Raw genomic sequence first — 24,061 nt, forward strand, 5'->3', positions numbered from 1 at the left:
GCAACTGATCTCTTGTGCTTATCATTTCTCCTGCATTTACAGGATTATTATCTGTTGACACACCTGCCAACCTGGGGCCTGTAAAAACTTGCCTTGGCTAAATGTGGGCAGTATATGGCAGACAGATAGGTATACAGCATATATGTAAAAGTCAAGGCTCGCGAGAGGAATTTATTTGGCCCTCTGGATGATATTAATTTATTATTAGAACTGGCCCACAGGCTGCTGGTGTTTCACATGCGCCAAACCAACATTTCCCATAATGCAACGGTGGCGTGCTGAGCGGGAGACGGGAGCATGCTGCGCAAGGCTGCCTCATTTCCTTATTCATCAGCAGTGATTATCATAACAGCAAGTGTCAACTTTCAGATACCCATCAAAAATGGCAAAACGAAAGGTGGACACTGAGAACCGGGGGTTTCAAACAAGGTGGGAGGCGGAGTACATGTTCACGGAGGTAGATGGAAAGCCTGTGTCTTCTGTGTGGAGAAACTGTGGCGGTAATGAAAGAGTATAACCCGAGATATCATGAAACGAAACATGCGGACAAAGACAAGAATATGGACATGGAACAAAGGCTACAGAAGGCGAAAGAATTAAAACAAGGTCTTAAATCTTGACAGGCTCTATTCAGAAAAGCCTACTCACAAAGTGAGGCTGCTGTCAAGGCTAGTTTTATTCTGGCAAAAGAGATCACTAAATCAGCTCGGCCATTCACAGAGGGGGATTTTATCAAAGGCTGGATGCTTAACGTTTGTGACAGTTTGCCCAGATAAAAGGCAACTCTTTTTAAACGTGAGCCTTACAAACTTGTGGGGTTAACAACTGATGGAGAACCTGCAATGTGTGGACAGAGGGGTGGACTGGTGGCAAGAATACGAGAGAATATGCCGGAGGAATACGCTACAGGTGAGCTGACAGCTTATCATTGTCGATTTACAGCTGAACACTCAATCCTGAGGGTATCCTCAGCTCAAAGCGTGACCCCAAACTTTGGTGAACTTGTACAAAAGATGGGACACCACCAAGTATCATCCTCAGCCTCAAACAAGTGACCATTACTGTGCAATAATATATTTAGATTTTTTTACTCAGTTAAAAAAAAGTGAAATATAGTTAAGTAAAAAATTTGTTTTCATGACATATGACTTTTCTTAGAAGAAAGTGTTGTTTTTCTCTTAATAGTATGTTTGCACTTTATTTTATTTCGTTTCAATCCAATTGTTTTAAAAATATTTCAGCTGAGTGACGGATAAAAAGTAAATTTAGCCTACCTTTGACTTTTCATATCCCTGAGCAAATAAGCTGATTGTGCTTTGAATAATACCACTTCATTCATTTAATGTGCATGATATAAGGATTTTGTCTTTTGTGCTTGTTGAAAATTAAAAATTGCTGACAGAGCCATAACAAAATATTCCTTTATTTGTCCGATCCAATCATATTGTATTATATATGTTAGGTTTTCAGTACGTTGAATTAGGTTCACTCAACTAGTGCTAATTTAAATTTTTTCAATGAACATTCGATCAGTCCGGCCCTCGGCTTGTTGGCAATTTTTTAATTTGGCCCCCTGTCTATTTGACTTTGACACCCCTGGTATAAAGGGTAACTCAATAAGAATACGCTAAAATCATCTAGGGGTGTCCCGATCCGATAATGTCTATCGGATTGAGTTCAGATATCAGCCCAAAAACCCGTATTGAGTTTTATCGGACTACAGCCAAAATGTCCGATATGAGCATTTATACACAAGCAGTCCATTCAATAATCTGCTCCTGGCCTTGTATGCAGTAACGCGAGTAGCTGCCTGTTACAGTAGCCTCCACTCACCATTTGAGCCTTTTTCGTGTGTTTTTACCTTTACTGTGTTTTATTTATTTTACCTCATACAGCAATAGACAGCCAACTTGTGGTGGTTTTATTGCTGCTGGGGGCTGTTTTTTGCGCGACCGTGTCCGGAGACATAACTCGGAGCTATGGATCGTTCGTCTACTCAAGAGTTCAGCTGTGAGCACTCCATGCTAACCCCGCGCCGGCTCCCTGTGCGAGACCCGATATCCCCCGCGAGCTGAGGAGGAAGAGACGGGGATGTCATGCGGGGGCTAAACGCCAGGAAACGAGGAGACGATACCACCTTGTCCTCCCGTCCATTAATATGGGGAACGTTTAGATGCCTTCCCAATAAAATGGACAAGCTAACAGCACTAACCTGGCACGAGAGGAATTTCCGGGAGGCTAACTTGCTGATGTTCACGGAGTCGTGGCTAACTGAGCTAACGCCGGACGCCGCCGTGGAATTGGATGGCTTCCAAATCCTATGTGCGGACAGGACACTGGAGAGCGGTGAGAGGAAAGGGGGAGGGCTGGCTGTGTTTGTTAATGATAGAAGGTGTAACCCTAGGCACATCACTCTTAAAGAGCAACTTTGCAGTCGGGACATTGAGCTGATAGCTGTTAGCATGCGTCTGTGCTACTTACTGTGAGAGTTCAGTCAATGTGATCGCAGTGGCAGTGTACATCCCCCTCTCTGCTAACAGTGAGACAGCCTGTCACGTACTGACTGCATCTGTGAGAAGGCTACAAACACAGCACCAAAATTCCCTGCTCCTTATCTCTGGTGACTTCAATCATGCTTCTCCTTCCTCCTCTCTGCCTTCATTAACACAATATGTAACCTGCCACTCCAGAGACAATAAAATATTGGACCTTTTCTATGCCAACACCAAGGAGGCGTACACATCACTGTCCCTCCCCGGCTGGGCAAAGCTGATCACAACTTGATTGCTCTCCTGCCTGTGTACAAACCTCTGGTACGCAGGCAGCCAGTTGTGTCACGCACAGTTCAGAGATGGTCTGGAGAAGCCGTGGAGGCCTTAAAGGACTGTTTCAACACAACTGTGTGGGAGGTATTCAGCGAAGCCCACGGGGAGGACATTAATGGTCTAACAGACACAATTACAGACTATATTAATTTCTGCATGGAGAACACTATTCCCACCAGGACAGTAAGATGTTTCTCCAACAACAAAACATTAAAGCTCTCCTAAAGAAGAAAAAGAGGGCTTTTGTGTCAGGCGACAAGGAGAAGCTGAAGAGAGTGCAACGTCAGCTGAGAAGGAGGATCAGAGAGGGGAAAAAGTCCTACAGGATGCGGAAGGAGGAACAGCTGCAGGATAATAATGCCAGGGATGTCTGGAGGGGCCTGAAGACCATCTCAGGCCACGGACAACATATATAACATATATATATATATATATATATATATATATATATATATATATATATATATATATACACACATATATACACATATATACATGCATATATATATATATATATATATACATGCATATATATATATATATATATATATATATATATATATATATACACATATATATACATGCATATATGAATATATATATATATATATATATATATATATATATATATATATATACACACATATATATACATGCATATATGTATATATATATATATATATATATATATATATATATATATCCATCCATCCATCTTCTGTACCGCTTCTCCTCACGAGGGTCGCGGGGGGTGCTGGAGCCTATCCCAGCTATGTTCGGACAGTGGGCGAGGGACACCCTGAACTGGTTGCCAGCCAATTGCAGACCACACAGAGACGAACAACCATCCGCGCTCACATTCATACCTCGGAGCAATTTAGAGTGTTCAATCGGCCTGCCATGCATGTTTTTGGAATGTGGGAGGAAACCGGAATACCCAGAGGAAACCCACGCAAGCACGGGGAGAACATGCAAACTCCACACAGGATGAACGGGATCGAACCCACGGCAGATGCTGTCTCTCACTGTGAGGCCATCGTGCTAACCAGTCGGCCACCGTGCCTATATATATATATATATATATATATATATATATATATATATATATATATATATTTAATTTCACGTTTGGTTTAAAATATTTACAAGCATGGATTTTAATGCTGTTAGATATTCAGATGTAAACTTTAAGTGGGTAACGACTAACTGACTTGTTCGGTCAGTGCTTTTTGCAGAGGAAACGATGCTACAAAAACAGGCAAAACGTTGTTGAAACATGTGGAAAATTACCCTTACCGTATTTATCCCAGCATCATCCATGGTAATGCAAAATAGTTTCTGCGTCAGCTCTGCGAAGTGAGCGCCTTTCGAAATCCGTGCAATGGCGGGTGGCAGAACTCATGACGCAGTTTACAGCCTTCCAAAAGAAGGTGCTGATTGGCCGCAGTGGAGATTGATGTACCTGTGGCCTGATATTTGTGCCACTAGAAACTGAATATTTGAATTGAAGACTGAATTTTTTAATTAAAAACTGAATATTTGAATTAAAAACTGAATTATTGAATTGAAAACGGAATTGTTGAATTACATGAATTGTAAACGGAAAATTCTGATTAAAATAAACAATAAATATACAATTGTTGTTATTCAATAATTCAGTTTGTAATTCAATAATTCAGTTTTCGATTCAAATATTCAGTTTTCAATTCAAATATTCAGTCTTTAATTCAAATATTCAGTCTTCAATTCAAATATTCAGTTTCTAGTGGCACAAATATCAGCCTATACACAACTTTGTAAGTAAATACTGTTGGAATTTAGCTTTATATCAATGTTAGAATTTAACTTCAACCCAATGTAAACTCAAATTAGTAATCTGACTCCAATTTGCGACCTTACCCAACTCTCACTCATCCAACAATATGCGCGCTCGTTCTGCAATAGAAAGGTATCAGGAAGCCGGCATTTTCACTCACAAAGTGGATTTATTCCCAATACAGATTTTCTACATGGCACCTGGGTCTCGGGTCCCTCTCAATACAACTCTACACCTCTCTTGCCACCAGCGAATGTACTACCCGAGTTGCCCAGTAATGATTCATCCTATACAATATGCAAATGGCACAGAGACAAAGGCATCCTGGCATGATTCTATTGGCTAAGTGTATCCTGCAGTTAACTTTAGCTTGCTCTTATTGGTCTTTCTTCAAGTGGTGGCTCCTCCTGCTTGTGGTTGAAGGGTCCAGTTTCTTGTCGACCCCTTCCCGCTCGAGGTGTCTGTCTGCGCCAGGCACCAACCTAAAACCTCCCAAACCTTCACATTCTTTGTTCAGCTTCACCAGCCACACACTCAGCATTCCACAGAATAACAGTGACACAAGATGCAGGACATCGAATAAAACTAGCCAGGTTTAAACTCTTCCACTCCTTTAATACTATACAAATTACAAATCGCCAACAGCTTTGCTATTTAAACGCCATCTTACCAATATCGTTAAATTTGTCACCGGCAATTGAAAAAAATACAAATGTATTTTTGCGGCTAATGTCTTGTCTCAGTCACAGTGTGCGTGTTTGTATGAGATGGGGGTTTTTTTCGTCAGTTTGTCTGTCTGTCTATCTCTGCTGCATGGTGTGCATGGTGTCTCGTTCACATTTGTTGTGCTTTGGATTTGAATTGTGGGTGATGAGGCTTCCTCCAACATTCCAAAACAATGCATATTATACAGCCATAAGGTATATATAAATACTATATAAAAATAAACATCATATTGCTTTGTATCAATTTCTTTCAACATATGTGGTATTGGAGCAATCCAACAGTAATTAAATGTATTCAAGTTACATTAATATTAAAGTACTTTGATTACATTACGAACTGCATTTTTAACAGGTAGCTCGTAACTGTATGTATGTATCCATTTAATGGTCAGATGCACCCCATGTTTGGAATAAATGGGTCATTTATTCCCATACATACCGTTGCTGACAATTGTTATTCTGTTTAACAGTATAACTTGATCAAGTCTCTTCTAACAATTCATTCTAAAAAAATTAATTGCAGCATGTATCCTACTCATGTCATATCGGACGATATTGAATTTCCTCTAAGTCACAAAATCAGTTTCGGATCAAAGTGGAAAATGTTGTGTCGGGACAACCTTAAAATCATCATACAATATTTCAAATACGAAAAACAGAAAACTTTAGCTTGGAGACGTGTTGTACATACGTTCGAATTATTATTTTATGTTTTACAAGTGCTCAATGTTGTGCGACACTGGTTAGCACGTCCGCCTCACAGTTCAGAGGTGCTGGGTTTGATTCCTGGCTCTGGCTTTCTTGTATGGAGTTTGCATGTTCTCCCCGGGCCTGGGTGGGTTTTCTCCAGGTACTCAGTAGGTTGATTGGACGCTCTAAATTGTCCCTTGGTGTGATTGTGAACGCGAGTGGTTGTTTGTCTTTGTGTGCCCTGTGATTGGATGGCAACCAGTTCAGAGTGTATCCAGCCTACTGGCTGGCTCCTCCACACCTCTGACCCTTTTGAGGATAAGTGGATCAAATAATTGATGGCTGTACTTAATGTGGCCACTACCGGCAGCGCGGAAAACATCATGCCAATATGTGAATTCCTCCCATTTATTATAACTGTTATTTGATCTTTCAAGCCATCGATAGTAGCTAGAAGTAGGGCAACATAAAGTTTATCTTTAACATATCACCACAGGAAAAAGTCTCACACAGTGAGGTCCGGGGATCTGGCACGCCAAATGCAGCGAGCAAGGTCTTTAGCACCTCTCCTACCAATCCACTGCCGAGGCAGCTTTTCATTCAGACAAGTTTGAACACCGAGATGCCAATGGGTGCACCATCTTAATGGAAAAAGAAGTCATTCAAAATTTCTTACCTTAAAATTAATTGTTTTTCATTTTTGAAATGTCATGTGATAATTTTGGTCACCCTGTACTGTTCATTGAGGTGTTATTATGAAGTCCGCTTGATTCTTAGGCTGAACATGACCTGCTGCAATATGATTGCCTGCTGCATGTAGTCGTGCCTGGATGCATCAGCCAATTATACTGGAGAAGGGCATGCCCTGCTATGAGGCGCCGTACGGGACATAATTCAGGAATAGCTCTCACACTTATTACTGAAATGCGCTCATACACAGAGGTGAAAATGTTGTCGCTCATACACACTAGTGAAATGCGCTCATACACACTACTGAAATGCGCTCATACACACGACTGAAATGCACTCATACACATAGGTGAAATGTTGTCGCTCACACACACTACTGAAATGCACTCATACACACTAGCGAAATGCGCTCATACACATAGGTGAAATGCGCTCATACACGCTCGTGAAATGCGCTCATACATATAGGTGAAATGTTGTCGCTAATACATATTGGTGAAAATGTTGTCGCTCATACACATTGGTGAAAATGTTGTCGCTCAGACACATGGGTGAAATGCGCTCATACACAAGTGAAATGCCCTCATACATATTAGTGAAATGTGCTCATGCACACTCGTGAAATGCGCTCATACGCACTACTGAAATACGCTCATATACACTAGTGAAATGCGCTCATACGCACTACTGAAAATGGTCTCATCCATATTACTGAAAATGTTTCATATATGCTACATATTTTTTTTATATATTTTTAATGTGTCAAATCAATCATTTAAAAATATGATAAAAAATGTTTTATTTTAAAAAAATATCAAAAATGTGTTGTGTGTATGAATTATTTTTATCACGTTCATATTTTTTAATATGATTAAAAATAATTCATACACACATTTTTTTCATATTTCTCAAAAAATAAAAATTCATACCCGCAACGCATTTTTCATAATTTTTAATGTGATATGTGAATGTGTGGATTAAAGCTTTTCAGTAATATGTATGAGATCATTTTCAGTTGTGTGTATGAGAGCTTTCTTCATGGAAGTGTGTCAAAGGATTCCAGGGGATTGTATACGCGCATTTCAACATGTTGTGTGAGTGTGTTTCACTCGACTGTGTGCGCGTATTTCGCCATGGTGTGTGAGAGGTGTTTATATATGACGTCATCGGAACTCCTTTCTTAGTCTTTCAAAGTAAAACATGTCCGCTGCCCAAAAGTCATGAAGTGGCCGAACTCAAGCAATGCCATAACTTGGTGACTTACTGCATAGAATATAAACATTATAATAAACCATATTCTTGTTTATTATGGTCTTCAAATAAAGATTTTGCTCATTTAGTTAATATGAATACTTTTGGAAGTTGCATTTTTTAAGACAATCTGGACAGCCAATAGGAAGTCGCGTAGTCGCCGGCGTCAAGTGACTTTTGAGGATGGGCATTCTTTTTTTAAATTTATTATTATTTTTACTGCTTTAGTTAGCAAATTGCTCATACGACAGTGTGTAATTGGGGGGCAAGTCAATTCAAAATAGAGCGAATTCTGAGGTCAATTTCGAACCGGAAGTCCCGCCTTTATGGTTATTTGATTGACAGGCGAAAACGGGAGCCAGAGAAGAGAATCGGACATGATTTTGAGGAGGCGAATAAAAAACACATCGAATCTCCATGTAGTAGCAACGGGGAAGGCTGTTGGGGTGAGCAGAAGTGACCGTGAGATGGAGAGAGCCGTATTTTGATCTGTATCGGCGTCGGTTAACGCGTAACTCACTTGATGCAGACGTACTAAGCTATGCTATATGCTGTAAATTATGCTAAATGTCGCCAGGCCATTATACAGTATTTCTTCAGATGTTTAGAATGAGAAATAATACTCAAGGTTTTGGTTTTGATGATGTTTGAGGTATTCGGACTGAAATGCAGTGGAATTGAGGTTACCAGTAGTCAATTGTAAATTTGAAAGTGAGTTAATATTGCAGTCAGATTCATATAAGATGTCATTTAATTGGCACTATTTTGATCACCACTCTTTTGCTCGTTGAATAACAAATGGAAAGTGAATCATACACGGTGTTTGAAAAGATAATTGTCAATGTTTTATTAAATGAAATTGCAGAGCAAACTTGTGTAATATTGTATTATTTATTATTTAAAATGGTTCTTAATTGATTTTTTTTTGCAGACAAATATCGCTTTATCTCATGAAATGAGATGAAAAAAAATGTTTGAAAAAAATAAATAATAATAAACCAGTCATGTCTTATGGAAGCATTAAAACTTCGTTGAAGATTCCTGTGCATTGATGGCGAGCCTCCCAGCGTGAAGAACAAAGCACCATGGTCATTGAGGAATCTCTACGGCAGGGGTCTTCAATCCTGTTCCTCGAGGGCCGGTCTCCTGGCCGTTTTCCACCTCTCCCTGGTGCAACACACCTGAGCAATCATTATCTAGCTTCTGCAGACCTTGCTGATTATCTGATCATTTAAATCAGCTGTGTTGCAGCAGGGAGAGATGGAAAACCTGCAGGACACCGGCCCTCGAAGAACAGGATTGAGGACCCCTTGCACTACGGTGTGGAAGAACACTTCCAACAAGCAGGATCGGCACACACTTTTGGAAAAGAAACGTCTTGTGGTTTTATGTGGAAAAAAAGTAATCACCAACTGGACATTAACATTTTAGACCAGACTTCACGAATTGTTTAGTTTTTAAAGGGCACGTTTTATTTTCTTTGACTTTTCAAATTTTGTTATACTATCTTGATTACATATCGTCCCTAAAACACTTGCATCCTCTGATGTGTTCATTTATGGTCACTGGCCACTTCATTTAGTTCCGTGATCTTATCTCGAGTTCTGTGTGTTATTGCGTGTACACTCGATATGCACATTTGTGGGAAGATAGCCATTGTTTGCAATACTAAGGTTTTCACGAACTGTATTTTTTTGATAATACATCCATATAGGAATAGCAATCGAAACTACATCTGCTTGTATTGAATCCCATATTTCTTGAATAAATAGTGTATATTGAACTTGTATAACTTTCACTTGACTCTCCCCATGAATTCCATTTGTATCTAAGTGTTAAATGTGATTAGCTTTTCTTTTGCATATTACGTTCATGATGTGCAACCAATATCTGAGCTGATTATCCTCACAGGGGTCACGGGTGTGCTGGAGCATATCCCAGCAGTCTCCAAGCAGTAGGTAGGGTACACCTTGAACTGGTTGCCAGCCAGTTGTTCAATGTACACATAGAGAAATAGACATTCTCACTCACAATCACACATATAGGGACTATTAGAGTGTTCAATTAACTTACCATGCGTGTTTTTTGGACTGTGGGAGGAAACCAGAGGACCCGGAGAGAACCCATGTAGGCATGGGAGAACATCCAAACTCCACATGGAAGACCAGAGCCCGGATTGGAATCCTGCACCTCTGCACTGTGAGGCAGACGTGCTAACCAGTCGATCACCGTGGCGCCCATCCATTAAATGTGAAATAAATAATTTTTTAAAATGGTTGGATCGTTAAGCGAGCTTGTCGTAGTGTTTGTTTTCAACAGTGTGGGTGTTCGTATGAGCGCATTTCAGTAGCGTGTATGAGCACATTTCACCTAGGTGTGTGAGAACGTTTCACCTATATGTATGAGCGCATTTCACTCGTGTGTATGAGCGCATTTCACAAGTGTGCATCAGCGCATTTCACTAGTGTGTATGAGCGACATCATTTTCACTAGTGTGTATGAGTGCATTTCACTAGTGTGTATGAGCGACATCATTTTCACTAGTGTGTATGAGCGCATTTCACTGGTGTGTATGAGCGACAACATTTTCCCCTACGTGTATGAGCGCGTTTCAGTCGTAAGTGTGAGATATATTCCTGAATTATGTCCCTAACTGTGCCTCATACCCTGCTTGGGGTGACATGGGATTCATAATGATCATTCAGTTCCTCTCAGCACAGCACAAGTGGTGTTTCCATATGTGGCAAACCAAACTAAGCCGCTATCCCACTGAGCGTTGAACTTTTGTGACTGTTGTTGAATGTCGTGAATGAGCGTTCACATCAGGGTTCATTCCAGGGCGCGAACGTTCGTCAGACGTTCAAGTAACACTTATTTGATCTTGCTGCAAGGAAATTATGAACATGTTCAAAATTCCCTTGATAAGAAAAGTAAAGTACAGGTGGATGTCTGGCAAACGTTTAGCTATCATTTGCGACCTTGAACAAATCTTGACATGAACGCAACATTCGCTACTTTTGCTAACTGCTGCCATTCAACTTCATGCTGGCCTTTCACTTGGTCATCCAAATCGCTCAATCTTAATTGGGACACAAGATTCAAAACCATACATCTGACCATTTGTGCAAGGGCTTTGTCTTTTGGGGCTGTGTTAGCATTAAGAGTGTCGATGTCAGCGTTTTCGTCTTTACCCTTCATTTAACTGTTTGAGGGATTCTAGATTTTCAAATGCTTCTGCCATGTTTGGCAATCATAAATCTAATGCAAACATACTGAGGGTATCGAAGTATTTATGTATACTTGTGTATACATTATTTAGATGATGGTGTCTCAAGAAAATATTGTCCAATTAAATCAATTTAGTGAACCAAATCTTACTTTAACGTACAATAACTGTTTTTTCAGTGTATTAGAATTATTTGGCACGTCTGAACCTTAAGGACAGGTATTATATAAAGGATGTTTTAATTTCATCCTGCTTCCTGAATTGTGCTTAAGCTTTCCATTGCACTAACTATTCTCTTATTTATCTAATTTATATATTTATCTGAATTATTGTTGTATTGCACTGGAGAGGGGAGCACTCTAATCTCGTTGCACGCTTGAGTACAATGACAATAAAGGGATTTCCGATTCTGATTAATTAACATCATTTAAAGAAATTGAAAAAGTGAGAACGCACATTAATTAATTAGTCATGAATTCAAGTCAATAATTCACATCATCAAGTGGTGTTAATTGTCGTTAAGGGGAAACAATTCTGTGGCACGTCAAATGTTCACCGAAGGACGCATTACAGGCCACATAAACAAATGCCCACACGAGTTAGTTTGGACAATTGGGCAACCCTTGTTAAAGGTTTGGTCAACTTGGGAATCGCTTCTTACTTCAACAATGCAAGGTGGGTTTGGATAGCAACAGGAAAATTGTTTACATTTGCAACAATTGTGATTGGTTCTGAAGGGATTGTCACATTTGAGCCTAGGACAAAAGAGAACACATAAGGGACTAAATAATATTAAATAAATAAAAGAATTACCAAAAAAAGTACTTAAATTTTGGGAGAAATTTTGGGGTGCCCTGAAAAATCAAAGATGAATTGTCACCCAGAGATGAATCCAACAGCTTAGACCATTTTAATAACCTCACCATAAAACTTTATTGTCGCCTATGTGAACATCGTTAGAAAGCATGGCTCGAGGCTCCCGACCCCGCCGACTCCCGCACCTACTCCACAACAGTGGTGCAAGTCAACCTCTGGGTCACAGATAACACCGCTTGCCCTGCTGCCTGATGCCGGTCGTAAACCAATGCAGTTTGGTCGCACTAGAGTCTCTGATGCAGAGAAGATTCGAAGAAGAATGCCTACGCTTAGCTTGTATTGTGGGAATGCAGACCACCATCACAACTTGCCCAGCACTGCCAGCAATAGGCCCGAATCACTAATGAGGAAGGAGGCATTGGTGCGTCAGAAAATTAACACCTCCGTTTTAACCCGATTAGTTCTCTGTCATTTTCAGTTGAAGTAACCAATCCCTGTCTGTTGTAGCTCTAGTAGATTCTAGAGCGGCCGAAAATTTGATTGATTGCAGTCTAGTCAACCAATTGGGAATTCCTTTACAGAATATAACCAACATAAAGAAGGCCACTGCCCTCAATGGACAACTTATCTTATGTGTAAACAAAAAGACTGAACATGTTCACCTAAAACTCTCATCAGGAGCTTGACAGTTATTATGTTTTTTATTTTCTTTAGGTTGAAATTGTGTTGGGCAAGCCTTGGCTAAAGGTCCGTAAACCTGACATTTGCAGGACAGTACCCAGGATCACCTCATGAGGTGAATTTTTGTTATAAGAACTGTTTGCTGTCTGCTGCCAAACTCCCTAGTGGTCACAGCCATCCAGAAAAACAACTTGCACGGTGTCCCAGTGATTTACCATGACCTTGCACAGGCATTCAGTAAACACCGTGACAAGTCTCTGCCACCACACTTGCTCCATTCTTTAACAGTCAGCTTTTTAACACCCGTGCAGGAGGCCCACATTAGTGAATCCCTTGCAGCAGGCATTATTAGGCCCTCATTTACACTTGTGGGGGCTTCTTTTTTGTTGACAAGGACAAGACCCTCAGGGAACTTCTGGCAGTAAAAATGGCACTGGAGGAATGGTGGAACTTTTTGGAGGGAGCTCAGCGCCTGTTTGTGGTATGGACTGATCATATAACCAACCGACTGTAATATAGCCGTTTTGCCAAGAGGTTAAGTTCCCATCAAATCCGGTGGGTGTTGTTCTTTGATCAATTCACCTTCACATTATCCTATCGTCCGGGGGACAAAAATATAAAACCTGATCCCCTCTCCCACCAGTTTGCAGTAAGAACACATTTGTTCTTACTGTGGTTGACAGGATCTCTAAGGCAGCACACTTAATTGCGCTTCCCAAGCTCCCTTCTGCCAGAGAAACCGCTGACCTGCTTGTCCAGCATGTGTTCTGCCTACACGGAGTTCAGCCAATGTGAGCGCACCAACCAGCAGCTGGAGACGGCGCTCTGCTACGTTACTCAATCTCATTCCACCTCATGGAGCACCCAGTTTGCGTGGGTTGAGTAATTCTTTGCAGAGCTTCTCTTTGGGCATGTCCTAATTCCAGTTCTCCTTGGGCTACCAACCACTGCTGGTTCAATCACGGGAGATTGATCTGGCGGTCCCTTCAGTGCAGTCGCACGTCCGCCGGTAATCCAAGGTATGGAGACAAGCCCTACTCCAGTCCTCTGCAGGTTCTCAGGTGCAAGCTAACCGACACCGCATCCCTGCTCCAGCCTACTCTGTCGGACAGAAAGTGTGGCTCAGTACCAAGAATGTGCCCCTCAAGGTTGAGGCCTCATCGGCCCTTTCGAGTTGGTTGCTTTGATGAACCCAAGTGCCGTACGCCTTTGACTCCCTGCCACTCAGCCTGTTCACCCCACCTTCCATGAATCCCAGGTGAAAACTGTCACTTTGAGACCGCTATCACCCTCTGGTGCCCGTTGGTGGGGTACTGTCAAGTGTGCTGCCTCAGCACCCTGAGGCGGGTTTGTGTGTGTGTGTGTGTGTGTGTGTACTCTCATGTGTATGCAATTTTGAGAATTACTTCACGCAATATTGCAACCATGTTTCATGTTATGCTTCATGTCTGATAATGTTCTTCAATTTGTATTATTCAGATTAAATGGGAGAAGAATTACAGCTTTTAACTGCGTCTGTTATCTTTAGAATCTTTTGATTGATTGATTGATTGAAAAAATTCCAAGTGTCAAAGCTTTATTATATGGGTACAAAAGTGTAATATTAAATATTAAAAAATAAAAGATGCGGTCGTGATTAACTTTCCCCTTTCTATAAATCTTACTTATTTGACCGGCGAGGAGGGTGTTTACAACTCCCTCATTGCCCCCACATGAGACTGCGGGAGTGTCCTGGTGTTAGTTTGCAGTCTTATAAGAGCTGATGCCATTTGCTCTTTTGTTCTTCTCATCTGGCCGAACGCCAGACTCTATGGGTCCTGCTCCTTCCTTGTGGCCACGTGGGCATGGCTGGGTTCTCACTGGGGTCCCCGTTTTTCCCGACACACCACAATTCTTTTCTTTCTAAAATCTTTTTCTTTTGTTAGCAGCACGACCAGTGCTCTCAGGAAGTCTGCCGGGGTAAAGGCACTGACGTTAACTATATATAACCAGTCTCTGCAACCAAGCACAACAAACTTGTTGGCTACACCACTCACCCAAAACTCCTCCAAGTGCACCCAGTGGCGCAAAAATATGTATGCGGCATATGCAGCGCATAGGGGAGCCACGCTAGCAGGGCCGCCAAAGTGATGGGTGCAAAATAATTTTTGAGTGGGCATTTTATATATTAAACAGAGGTTTGTTCATGGGTATGGTTTGATCTAATCACTAATACTAATAGAGGCATGTCACTGATAGACGCACTCTGCTCCGTGACTGTCACCGGCGCCCCCCCTCTCCTGGGCGCTGGGCACACACGGACAGAGTCCAGTGCGCGCACCCTCGAGAAGGCGAGCGGCGAGTGTCTATAATTCAAACGTCTGATGATGCTAAAGATGGAGAAGCAAAATAAAAAGTGCTCAGGGGCACAAAACCGAAAAAGAAACAGGGAGAGAGAGAAAGAGTATGCAGGCATGAAAACCAGATTTTCAAAGTGGTTAAAAGACAGTTGTGATGTGTCAGTATAGTATGAGCCACACATGGCTCAATGAAACATTATAAAAGTAAATAAAAGTTTGAAATTAAAGTGTTATATTCCCCACAAAATGTATTTATAGGCTACATATAAATAATGAAATTGTTATTATTATTACTATAATTATTATATATTTTTTAGGTGGGGGGCTGTCATGACCCGTGCCGGTCATGCCAGGTTTTTTGGTTCATTATTTTCACTTCCCATGCCATGTCCTTGTTTTGTTTATATTCTCCGCTGAGTGGGGGCGTTTCCTCCAGCGCTCGCTCCCGTTACCTTGTCGCCTGGCTGGAGAGACGCGCCCACCAGCCACACACCGGTTCCCCGTTAGCCTCACACCTGACTCTCATCTTACTGCTAATTCATGGACTATTTAAACACCCCGTGCCGACTGCTTGGCGTTGGTGCATTGCTCCACAATACACCCTCTATACGCGTTTTGCTCCCGGTGACTCCAATGTCCCGATTGTCAGTTCCTCTCGTGCTCGTGCTCGTTCTCGTTCCCGTTCCCGTTCATGTTAGTTGTCGCTGTCCTCGTACCCCGTCACGTTTAGATTAAGTCACGTTCTGTTTGCCGTGGTTATTTTCGCACCCTGCCACGTTTTTGTTAGTCCTAGTCCCTCGGTTGCCTTTTCAGTTTATTTTGCCAATAAATTCCCTTTCAAGCTACCCTCTTCGGCTTCCCCGCATTTTTGGGTCCTCCTCCACCTCGCCCACCAGCGAACCCTGACAGGGGCGCCTGTTATATGCCTGCATACCCCCCAGAAAGTAGTTAGTTGCCCACCTGAGTGCACCTCAGAAGAAGGCCTGAGATTTCAACAACTCGGTGCGCAGTGTGTGACGCGAGACAATCTTATAACATTTCTATTACCCTTTTTCAATTGGAAAATGTTTTAATTTAATTTGCTACTCTTTCCACTGTACTTAGTTTCCTTATGATGTATTACTCCCAATTCCCATGTAAATATAGAGAATGTTCTCTTCATTAAACTACATTGTTATTGAGTGTATGCTTAAATAAAAGTTATTTACCTCTAAGCATGAAAAAGGAACTCAAATATCTTTCAAATGTAACGTCGACACTAATGACGCCAAATGGAAAGCGCTTTGTTACAGCTCCAGCTGTTGTGAAATGCGCTATATAAAGAAAGTTGCATTGTATTATATTGAATTAATTAAGCCTTTCAAAGAGAAAAAAATACAAACGTGGGGCCTCTGGTGGTGGCAGTTCAGTGTAGAGGAGGCAGTAAAATTCAGCCGTTGTTAATTTAAATGATTAATACCATAATTGCTACATAAGACGCTCAAATTAAAACTCATTTTGGTATGCTTTTGATGACGTGTTGTATAAATGCAAAATCGATAGGTGTGGCGGAAAAATTAGGTGTACTAATTTTCTGTTTTAAGATTATTTCAGTTACCTTCTAATAGGGGGATTCATGATGAATTTCATGTCTGTATTTTCAAAAACAAACTTTTTTTTTTAAACATTTTATGTCAGATGATTTTAAGTTACCAACAGTGTAAATCAGTTATAAAAAGAACTCTTACCTGAAAATCCAGCAGGGCAGATACAAATATAACCATTGTTTTGATCCTCACAAGTGCCTCCATTTTGGCAGGGCTTAGAGGCACACTCATCAGTGTTAACCGTACAGTTATGTCCTGTAATCAATACAGGATCGGTTTGCACAAGTTTACATTGAGGGGAGGATTACGTTTTATTGGTGAATTTTTCTTTGTCTTCTACCTGCAAACCCTGACTGACACTGGCAAATATATCCAGCTGCATCTGCATATCCTAGCTCCCAATCAAGCTCCCAGTGAGTTAGATTTGAGCGTTCAAAACATTCCCCATCATTGTCACAGGGATGTTCAGCACACTCATCGATGTCAATCTCACAGTTTGTGCCTTCATATCCTGGAGGAAACAAAACAAAAATCATATGTAAGCAGAGGAGGACAAAATATGTTCATCTATGAGCCTTTATTACGCGAGGGAAACAAGACGAGATGTAACAAAATTATGGTTGCATGATGATAACGATAAATTAATCTGTAATGCCATATTGTTGATGAATAAAAAGGTGTCTGAATGTGCTTGGCCGAGTAAAAACTATTTTAAATTGTTTATTCATTTCATTGACCAAAATGAGCCACGAAAAAACATACAATGTCATGTGTTAATTCCGTTTCCTGGGTCCCGAAGTCTTTTTGTGAATCTAGTTATTTGCATCAGAAGAATGACAATGTGCTGGGATAGAGTTTGGGTAGCAAAATTGAACACAGAGACGGGGGGCTGATGCCCGGCTGGGAATTGTCTATGGAGAAAAAACGGCATACGGACAGCTTTTATTTACACGAATGTGGAGAAGAAAACGCATGTGTTGTGCGGACAAACTAAGGATAGGGAAATGCGAACACAAAGTCACAGGGGGAAAAAAAAGACAAATCTGAAGAGACATCTCAAAACATTCCATTATGAAATTGAAGTAATGGAAAAAAAAGAGATTTGTTACAATGATGTCATGAATTACTTTGCATCTCAGAAAGCAAGGGCAATGGGGTCTTTGTGTTGCCAGGCAGATTTCATAAAACAGAGGCACGTTCTTTTACGCGGAGCCTTCAGATTTTTAGCTGCTGGAATCTGTGCTGTGTGTTAACGACTCTCAAAGTTGATTGACATTTGCGACAGCCAATCAGATCAAGAGTTGATCACAGTAAGGCCTTCTCGCTGGCCTTGCGTTGAAGGTGATGAACGTGACTTGTGATTGGATACTCACTTGTGAGGGGGCAGCGCTATGCGGAATCAACACACCAGAACACCAGAAAGTCGGAACTGGTGATCGTTCGAAAATCTAAAATATATTCTTGCTTTTTCAAACCACAATGGCTGAAGGAGGGAAATGTGTGGATGTTATTGCATATACTTATCTTTGCAAGGACATTTTCAAGACGGACCTTTCAAGAGAAGCTCTTTCATGAGTCGAAATGGTGCAACACTCAGTAGTGCGTCAGTGTCACTCCTTTTATTATTTGTCCAGTCGCGGTGTCATAAATGATAGCATTATGAGGGGAATTTATTCAAGTCGGACTAAGAAGGACTTCACTGAAGGCCTAGGTGAGAAATGCACAGTCCGCTATTGCTTAATCTCATCCCTACAAAAATGTCCATCACTTGATTTATTGCAATATTTTAATCAATACATTTGATTATTTATTTGTTCACATTTTCAACCATTTAGTCTTTTTACATTCATTTTTTTTAACTTTATATTTAAAAGACGCTTTTAGCTGTATGTTTAGTCATGTTTTCTAGTTTTACAATACATATTTTTTGGTCCTTATTCACCAAACGAATGCAAAATTCTTAAGCACTAAAGTAAATACAATTAAATTCAATACAACTTTACTTATATTGCGCATTTCGCAACAGCTGTATAACTTCTTTACTGTTTGATTATTGTGATATTTATCTTAATTCTGTGCGTGGCATGGTGGCTGTCTAGATAGCAGAGTTCAGAGGGGCAGGGTTAAGCTTTCCTTTGTGGAGTTTGCATCCTCTCTCGTGCCTGCGTGGGTTTTGTCTGGGTACTCCGGTTTCCTCCCACATTCCAATACATGCATGGTAGTAGATTTCTCCGGGTACTCCGGTTTCATCCCATATTCCAATACATGCATGGGAGTAGATCAATAGAAAACTCTAAAAAATTGTTCCTACGTATGAGTGGGAGCGCTGATGGTTGTTCGTCTTTGTGTGCCCTGCGATTGGCTGGCAACCAGTTCAGGGTGTACCATGCGAGCTTGCTTTGCCTGGAAACCAGAAGAAGTTCTTTTCTGTTGCTAGTTCTTCTTCTATGCCGCTGTACCAGCAGTGGCCAAAAAGGCTTATGTCCACGCAAAGTATTTCAGAGAGAATATTTGTCTGTTCCATTTGTGATTTCTTTTTCTTTCGACTGGTTCTTGTGCTCCACCTCGTCTGTCCTGTAGGGCTTTACATTTCAGGCTGGGCGTGGCTCTTTCTGCAGGCCACCCATTCGCACCTGCATGCTATCTTCAATCAACACTGTTTAAGAGCCAGTCAGACCAGCATGCAGGTGCCAGGTTATTCTCGCTCTCAAAGTGGTACTTCGGCCCACACTACAGTCCTTGTTGTTAAGTATTTTGAATATCTATCTCCCTTGTCTTGACTTTGTTCTCCCTCTCACAGTGCGTACATCCAGAAAATTAAGGAAGCGCTCCTTTTCCAGCCTCTCTCACCACGCCATTGCAAGGCCAACTCGTCTACCAAGGATCCCTTTGGTCACCCCTCAACTCGTCACGTGATTACCGGCCCCACCCCTGAAACTCCACCAACTCCTGCCTGCTTTTGGATTCACGATTGGACACAGCTCTTGTACCATTTAAAAACCATTAAAACGAGTCTCAACTCTCTCCCCGTCTCCTACTCGCATATGCGTCCACCTCGGCACAATCCAAACAGAGCTATCATAAATGATTGCTGAAGTGAGAGAGAGTGGGGAACTACACTAGCGTTCACATTAGCATTGAGATTCATCGCTCAGCGCAGCCTTCATTCACCGTAAAGAGATTCACACTGGGTGGGGGTCGCTACTTGGCCCAGTATTGTACATTAGGCACAGTCTTGTAGTGCTTTTTTTTTTTTACATTTTTATCTTAAACTATTTTAGCACACGTTGCCAGTATTCATATCTTTTTCATGAGTTTTCGTTTTCTTCTGTCAAAGACACTTCTAGTACGTTGAAGGATTGTATTACGATTAGTGGCATTATTTTAAACATTTACAGGACAGAATGTCAATTATTTACTTTAGCAGGTTCATATTTACTGAATATGTAAAACATTGATTAAACAAAAAGCATTTATCAAATGATACTAGAAGAACCGTGCATAGCAATGACTGGGATTGTAGTCATGGGGTTTACTAATTTATTATATTATTCTCATATGCTAAATTAGAATTAGAATTAGAATTAGAAATCCCTTTATTGTCATTGTACTCAAGAGTGCAGCGAGATTAGAGAGCTCCCCTCTCCAGTGCAATACAACAATAATACAGACAAATATATAAATTAGATAAATAAGAGAGTGCAATGGAAAATAATACTGAATAGGGTATATAAAAACACATCACGATGCTGTTCTGCAAGGTAAGGGTGGTCTCGTGTTTGTGTGAGAGTTCAGAATAGAGATGGCTCTCGGAAAGAAACTGTTTCTCAGTCTATTGGTCCTCGATTTGATGCATCTGTAGCGCCTGCCAGAGGGCATCAGGTCGAACAGGTGGGAGTTTGGGTGGGTATTGTCTTTGACGATGTTGAGAGCCCTGCTGAGGCACCGGGCGGTGTAGATGTCCGACAGTGAGGGGAGAGGGCAGCCAATAATCCTTTGCGCTGTTTTGACTGTCCTCTGGAGTCTCACTCTGTCCGCCTCAGTGCAGCCGCTGTACCAGGTGGAGACACAGTACGTCAACAGGCTCTCGATGGACGAGTGGTAGAAGGCCAGCAGCAGCGTCCTGTCCAGGTTGAATTTCCTGAGGACTCTCAGGAAGTGCAGACGCTGGTGGACCTTCTTTACCACTGCTGTGGTGTTGTGTGTCCAAGAAAGATCATCGGAGATCTGTACTCCCAGGAACTTGAACGTGTGGACCCTCTCCACACACACGCCTTCGATGCAGAGGGGGGGCGGTACCGTCTTGTTCCTCCTGAAGTCGACGACAATCTCCTTTGTTTTTGCAATGTTGAGTTGCAGTCTGTTGTCCTCGCACCAAGCCGTCAGCCTCTTTACCTCCTCTCTGTAGGCTGTCTCGTCACCTTCCGAGATCAGACCGACCACTGTCGTGTCGTCAGCAAACTTGACGATGGTGTTGTTACCGTGGGCCGGGCTGCAGTCGTAGGTGTAGAGGGCGTATAGGAGAGGGCTCAGCACGCATCCTTGAGGGGAACCGGTGCTCAGCGTGCGGGTGGAGGACGTGTAGGGGCCGAGCAACACAGTCTGGGGTCTGTTGGTCAGAAAGTCCTAAATCCAGATGCGTGTGAGGGCAGGGAGGCCGAGAATGTCCAGTTTGGCGACGAGGATGTCTGGGATGATCGTGTTGAATGCCGAGCTGTAGTCCACAAAGAGCATCCTTGCATAGCTCTGCTGTTGTTCCAGGTGGCCCAGCACAACATGCAGAGCAGTGTCGATGGCGTCCTCAGTGGATCTGTTAGCCCGGTATACAAACTGGTAGGGGTCCAGAGTGGGAGGAAGGCAGTCCCTGATGTGCTGGAGAACCAGCCTCTCGAAGCACTTCATGATGACTGGTGTGAGAGCAACAGGACGGTAGTCATTCAGGTGGACGGCGGGTGACTTTTTGGGGACAGGAATAATGGTGGAAGTTTTCAAGCAGGAGGGGATGACTGCTTGAGCCAGGGAGCGGTTGAAGATCCTGCAGAAAACATGTGACAGTTGGTGGGCACATGCTCTGAGGACCTTGCCTTGACAGTTGGTGGGCACATGCTCTGAGGACCTTGCCTGGTATTCCGTCGGGTCCAGTAGCTTTCCTGGGGTTAACAGCCAGGAGCGCGCGCCTCACATCGTGTTCCTCTACGGTGAGTGGGGGGGAGTTGGACCATGAAGTGCAGGGGTGTGACGGTTGGGGCGAGTCAAAGCGAGCGAAGAAGCAGTTAAGCTCCTCTGCCAGCGATGCACTCGGGTCTACAGAGGTCGTGCTGCTGCCACGGAAGTTGGTGATGCTCCGTAGACCCTGCCACACCTCCCGTGGTCTGTTGCTCGCAAGGTGGGCCTCCAGCCTCCCCTTGTAGATTGCCTTGGCTATCTTGATGCCTTTGCTCAGGTCAGCACGAGCCACCCTGTACTGGGCTTTGTCGCCCGACCTGTAGGCAGCGTCACGGGCCTTGAGGAGAGAGCGGACCCTGCTGGACATTTGCATGTTTATAGAATCATCCCTTTCAGTTCTGATTAATAAGGGGATATTTTCTGAATGAATGTTATTTTGTTACGGTTTTATGATATACACAGTCATATGGTTAATAATTGTGCATCGTTTGACATTCTGCTGTATTGTTAATACTGTTTGCCTTTGATATTGGTGTGGCGCATATGATGGACAATGTGTTTATTTTGTCGGACGCGGGATATCTCGCGCGATCCCGATTGATGACGTGAGCGAGTGTGCACTTCAAGAAAGGAGATTGTGCACTTGACCAGAAGAGAAGGGAGTGTGCGAGTCGCAGAAAGGAGTCAGTTGGAAGAATACTGTTTTCATCGCCAAGAAGGATCACTAATTCGAACGCCAGCAAAGTGGATCGGCGACGTTAACCCACGTCGTCCATCGAATGAAGTGTCGCCTCGGAAAAGGAGGATTTGGCGCGGTGGATTGTGCTGCCTTGTGTGTGGCGTCTCTGTCGGAGATCGAGCTAGCGAGCATCCAGGCTAGTTAGCTTCAGCTCGCTAAGTACGGCCATTCTCCCTCGCGGCAGAGCCCCGTTGTCCTCGGACAGTTCACCCAGCCTTTCCCTCGCCAGTGAGGATCGACCTTCGTTTAAATGTGTGAACTCTGTTGAAATTCGTAAGACCTCAAATTTGCGCACATAGTATTTTCATGACCTACACTCACATTCACAGCAAATATATTCAGTCTGCACATTCCAAACTCATTACAAACCAGACAGCACTTCATTGACAAATACGATAAAGCACATTTTCCACATAGGCTGGAGAAGATGCAAACATACCAAATTGGGCACCGAAGGGGTCACAGGGGCGCTATTGCAAAAACACATTCCGAAAGACATAACAATTTGATTTTGGAGCACACACACATGCACACTGACAAGATTACAGGGGAATGCCAGACGGAGAGACTCCCCGCCGGAGAAGGCCAGCCGAGGAATGCAAGTCGTGGGGACCAGACGGGAATCAACCTTCCAGGCGATAACCAACCTGGAGAGGAGCTTCCCTTGGACGTGATCCCATGCTGTGGGAGGGAGCGAGGACAACCGATTCAACCTAAATCACCCTTGACATAGAAACCTGGCTAGAAAAAATCCTATAAAGTGTGATGGTGGGCTGAGATATGGCGCGATTTTTCGATTGTACTCGCCCGAGCACAGTTTCTCGTGAGATTAAGAAAAGGCCAGCCAGATATCTGTCTTTGTACTATTTCCTGAACTCCAGAAATCGGAGAAACTAAATATCGGAACTCTCATCAGTTGTTGAGTCTTCATTTGACCCTTCTCTTCTTGAGTACAAAAAACAAACACGCATTGGAGTAAGTTTGGCTTTTAAGGTTTATTTACTAAATACCTCTCATTTCCTTGGTGACTCAACTCCAACAACGTCATTATCTGGGTGCCACCCAGTGTTGATACTGAGTCCTCACAGTTGAATAAAACATTCGCAAAACAACAAGACAAACTTGTGTTTCCAAAACTAAAATGCTAAATGGTATTCATCAATGTTAACGGAAGCCTTTGTATTTTCAATTCAATTCTTTGCATTTGAACTAGCACAACCATATATATTGATTAGGACTTTTTACATCCAATGGAAATTTGAGTATCATTGTATTTATCTATTGATTAATTTTTAGTTCATAATATGTTAAATTAAATGTTCTATACAAAATGTGTATTTTATTAAAACATTTCAAATATACCTATTTTGTATTGATTTCTTTATAAATTGCAATATATTAACAGTTGACCTACGGTATTTGCGCGGAGTAGAGACCAGGATAGCAAGTCATTAGCGCTGATCTGTATAATATTGACGGAGATTGCGTTTTGTTATAGATTATGATTTTAT

General features: G+C 42.2%; 1 protein-coding gene across 1 annotated transcript in view; it reads right to left on the bottom strand.

Annotated features, from left to right (window-relative positions):
• The window catches only part of LOC148319656 (protein crumbs homolog 1-like), a 111,223-nt gene that overhangs the window by 47,402 nt on the left and 39,760 nt on the right, over positions 1–24,061 (bottom strand). The window contains exons 2-3 of the mRNA XM_088280825.1: positions 16,986–17,156; positions 16,787–16,900 (exon numbers count right to left, since the gene is read on the bottom strand). Coding sequence (XP_088136951.1) covers positions 16,787–16,900; positions 16,986–17,156 — 285 coding nt within the window. The remainder of the gene's footprint in view (positions 1–16,786; positions 16,901–16,985; positions 17,157–24,061) is intronic.

This window comes from Idiotropiscis lumnitzeri, chromosome 18 (assembly GCF_059441095.1).
Source record: "Idiotropiscis lumnitzeri isolate Australia: NSW breed Sydney's pygmy pipehorse chromosome 18, RoL_Ilum_1.0, whole genome shotgun sequence".
Lineage (NCBI taxonomy): Eukaryota > Metazoa > Chordata > Actinopteri > Syngnathiformes > Syngnathidae > Idiotropiscis > Idiotropiscis lumnitzeri.